The sequence below is a fragment of the Macrobrachium rosenbergii genome, chromosome 46 (genome assembly GCF_040412425.1).
Source record: "Macrobrachium rosenbergii isolate ZJJX-2024 chromosome 46, ASM4041242v1, whole genome shotgun sequence".
Lineage (NCBI taxonomy): Eukaryota > Metazoa > Arthropoda > Malacostraca > Decapoda > Palaemonidae > Macrobrachium > Macrobrachium rosenbergii.
In genome coordinates this window covers 30,203,265-30,205,306 of record NC_089786.1, presented here as the reverse complement: position 1 = coordinate 30,205,306, position 2,042 = coordinate 30,203,265, and the positions used below count along the sequence as shown (strand labels likewise).

At 40.2% G+C, this 2,042-nt stretch overlaps 1 protein-coding gene across 1 annotated transcript; it reads left to right on the top strand.

The window, feature by feature from the left end:
• The first annotated feature begins 36 nt into the window (after positions 1–36).
• On the top strand, positions 37–486 carry LOC136830430 (zinc finger BED domain-containing protein 5-like). The gene has a single exon (XM_067089967.1). It carries the CDS (start codon positions 37–39, stop codon positions 484–486), a length of 450 nt encoding a protein of 149 aa, XP_066946068.1.
• The last annotated feature ends 1,556 nt before the right edge of the window (positions 487–2,042 follow it).

Sequence of the window (2,042 nt, the reverse complement as noted above, 5' to 3'; positions counted from 1 at the left end):
GACTCCAATTCTGTTCTGTGTGATGAACTAACAAACATGAAGCATGACATTGCTTATTTGGCAGATATATTCACAAAGTTCAATGAAGTTAATTTGCAGCTGCAAGGAAATGAGGCTAACCTAATTAAAGCCAAATCAGCTATCTCCACATTCCTGGCCAAGTTACAGTTATTCAAACGAAACATAGCTCGTCATGCACTCTACCAGTTCCCAAGCCTCTCTGAATTGGATAAGGAAAAAGGCATACCAGACGATGACCTTCAAGTGTATTGTACACACCTGGATGAACTGCACAGAGACATGTCTGAGAGATTTGAGGACATTTTATTGCTTGAAATACCAGACTGGGTGATCAATCCATTCCTAAATGTCGACGGTGAGGAAACTGGATTGGCAGAGGAAGAACTGATTTCAATTCAAAATGACATAGAGCTAAGGCCAAAGTTCAAAAAGTCATATCAAGATTTTGTTACAAAAAAACTCTGACTGCTATCAAGTGCTGTGGAACAAGGTCAAGATGTACTTTATTGCCTTCCCAACATCGTATTTAGTAGAACGGGGGCTTCAGTGCAGTCGCCTGCTTCTTTCCAAGCAAAGAAACCGACTGAAAATTACTGACCATGGGGATCTACGACTTCTTCTTAGTGAGTTTCAGCCTGATGTTGAGAAGCTTATGTCCCTGCACCAAGCACATCCATCCCATTAATATTAAGTGTGAGACAATGAAGGTTACTGGTGGAATGTTTATTTACCATTCCATGTTGCTGAAACAGTAAAAACTGCTAAAAAATAAATTGGTTTACTAAATTGGGTTTTATTTCAGAAATACACATTTGTGTTTAACCTTTCTCTTTTCAAATTGCAGCATACCAAATATCAAGAAAGAGGTGTTTGTTTCCATATGTGTCTGTTTGTTGGGGGCGCTAGGAATTCACTGGGGAGCCAAGGGCGCCAGCCTGCAAAAGTTTGGGAACCACTGGTCTAGAGGATATGTCAGCCTTAGTGATGGAAAATAGCATTTCTCCACCAAAGAAGAAAACAGCCAAGACCAACGTAGTGTATAAATGAAAAGGTCGCCTGCGCACTACTGAATCATGCACGGAACAGGATATCCACCCTCAAGCCCGGCCGGGAAAACAATGTGGAACGTGTGTCACCGAGAAGAGAGCATCATGCGTTATTCTTTTGTTTTTCTCTGTCAGTTTAAGGCCGTCCAGCGCGTAAGCAGTAGGGGGACTCCGTGAATGAAAATTGGAGGTTTGATTTCCCTTAGGAACAGCGAGCTATCTGTCAAGAGGAGGAATAATGAATCCACCTATTGGTCTTCCTGCGACTACCTGTCATAACACTGATCGGTATGAAAGGAGACCAAGGGCAGACGAACGTATGCAAACAACGACAGTAAAAGACAAACGGCAGACTGATTACTGCGGAAGCAGTGTCAAGAAACTCACTGAAACTTGCCTTCAATGACAGAGAGCCTGACAGGATGTCCTACCAGCTGTCAGGAGGTGGAAAAGTTTGGACGCGTAGGCCGAGAGCTACTATAAGTAGTTAGCAACAAGTGATATATGAACACCTCAAAGACAGGACACTTGGTTTACCAGGAAGGCACAATAGCCCCTCAAGAGCCAGACCGCCTGTTCCTTGGCTACTTCATTCAGAAAAGTATTAATGAAATCACTGCATTATTTTTCTAGCCCTATGAAGCATTAATACCGATGTACTCGAAACATGTACTCATAGTGAGTCTGCAATTAAATCAGTAAAGAACTAAAATTTAGGATGTTTTAAAAATTTCCCTGGTTTCTGTAATGAAAAGCAAATGAAAAAGAAAACAGAAAATTAATAACAAAGAAATAATACTGTAATATGGCAAGTGGAATATGAAATAAAAGATGGTCTTCTACAAAATGTTATCAGACAATAACAGGAAGACAACGTCACATGAAATCTTAAAACCTATGACAAGAATTGTTAGTGTTGCACTTAGCACAACAACAATTCTTGTCAAATGGTTTTAATATATATATATATATATA

What these genes read in the sequence shown, in the direction of transcription:
- LOC136830430 (XM_067089967.1), top strand. Translation starts at nt 37, where the DNA reads ATGAAGCATGACATTGCTTATTTGGCAGATATATTCACAAAGTTCAAT.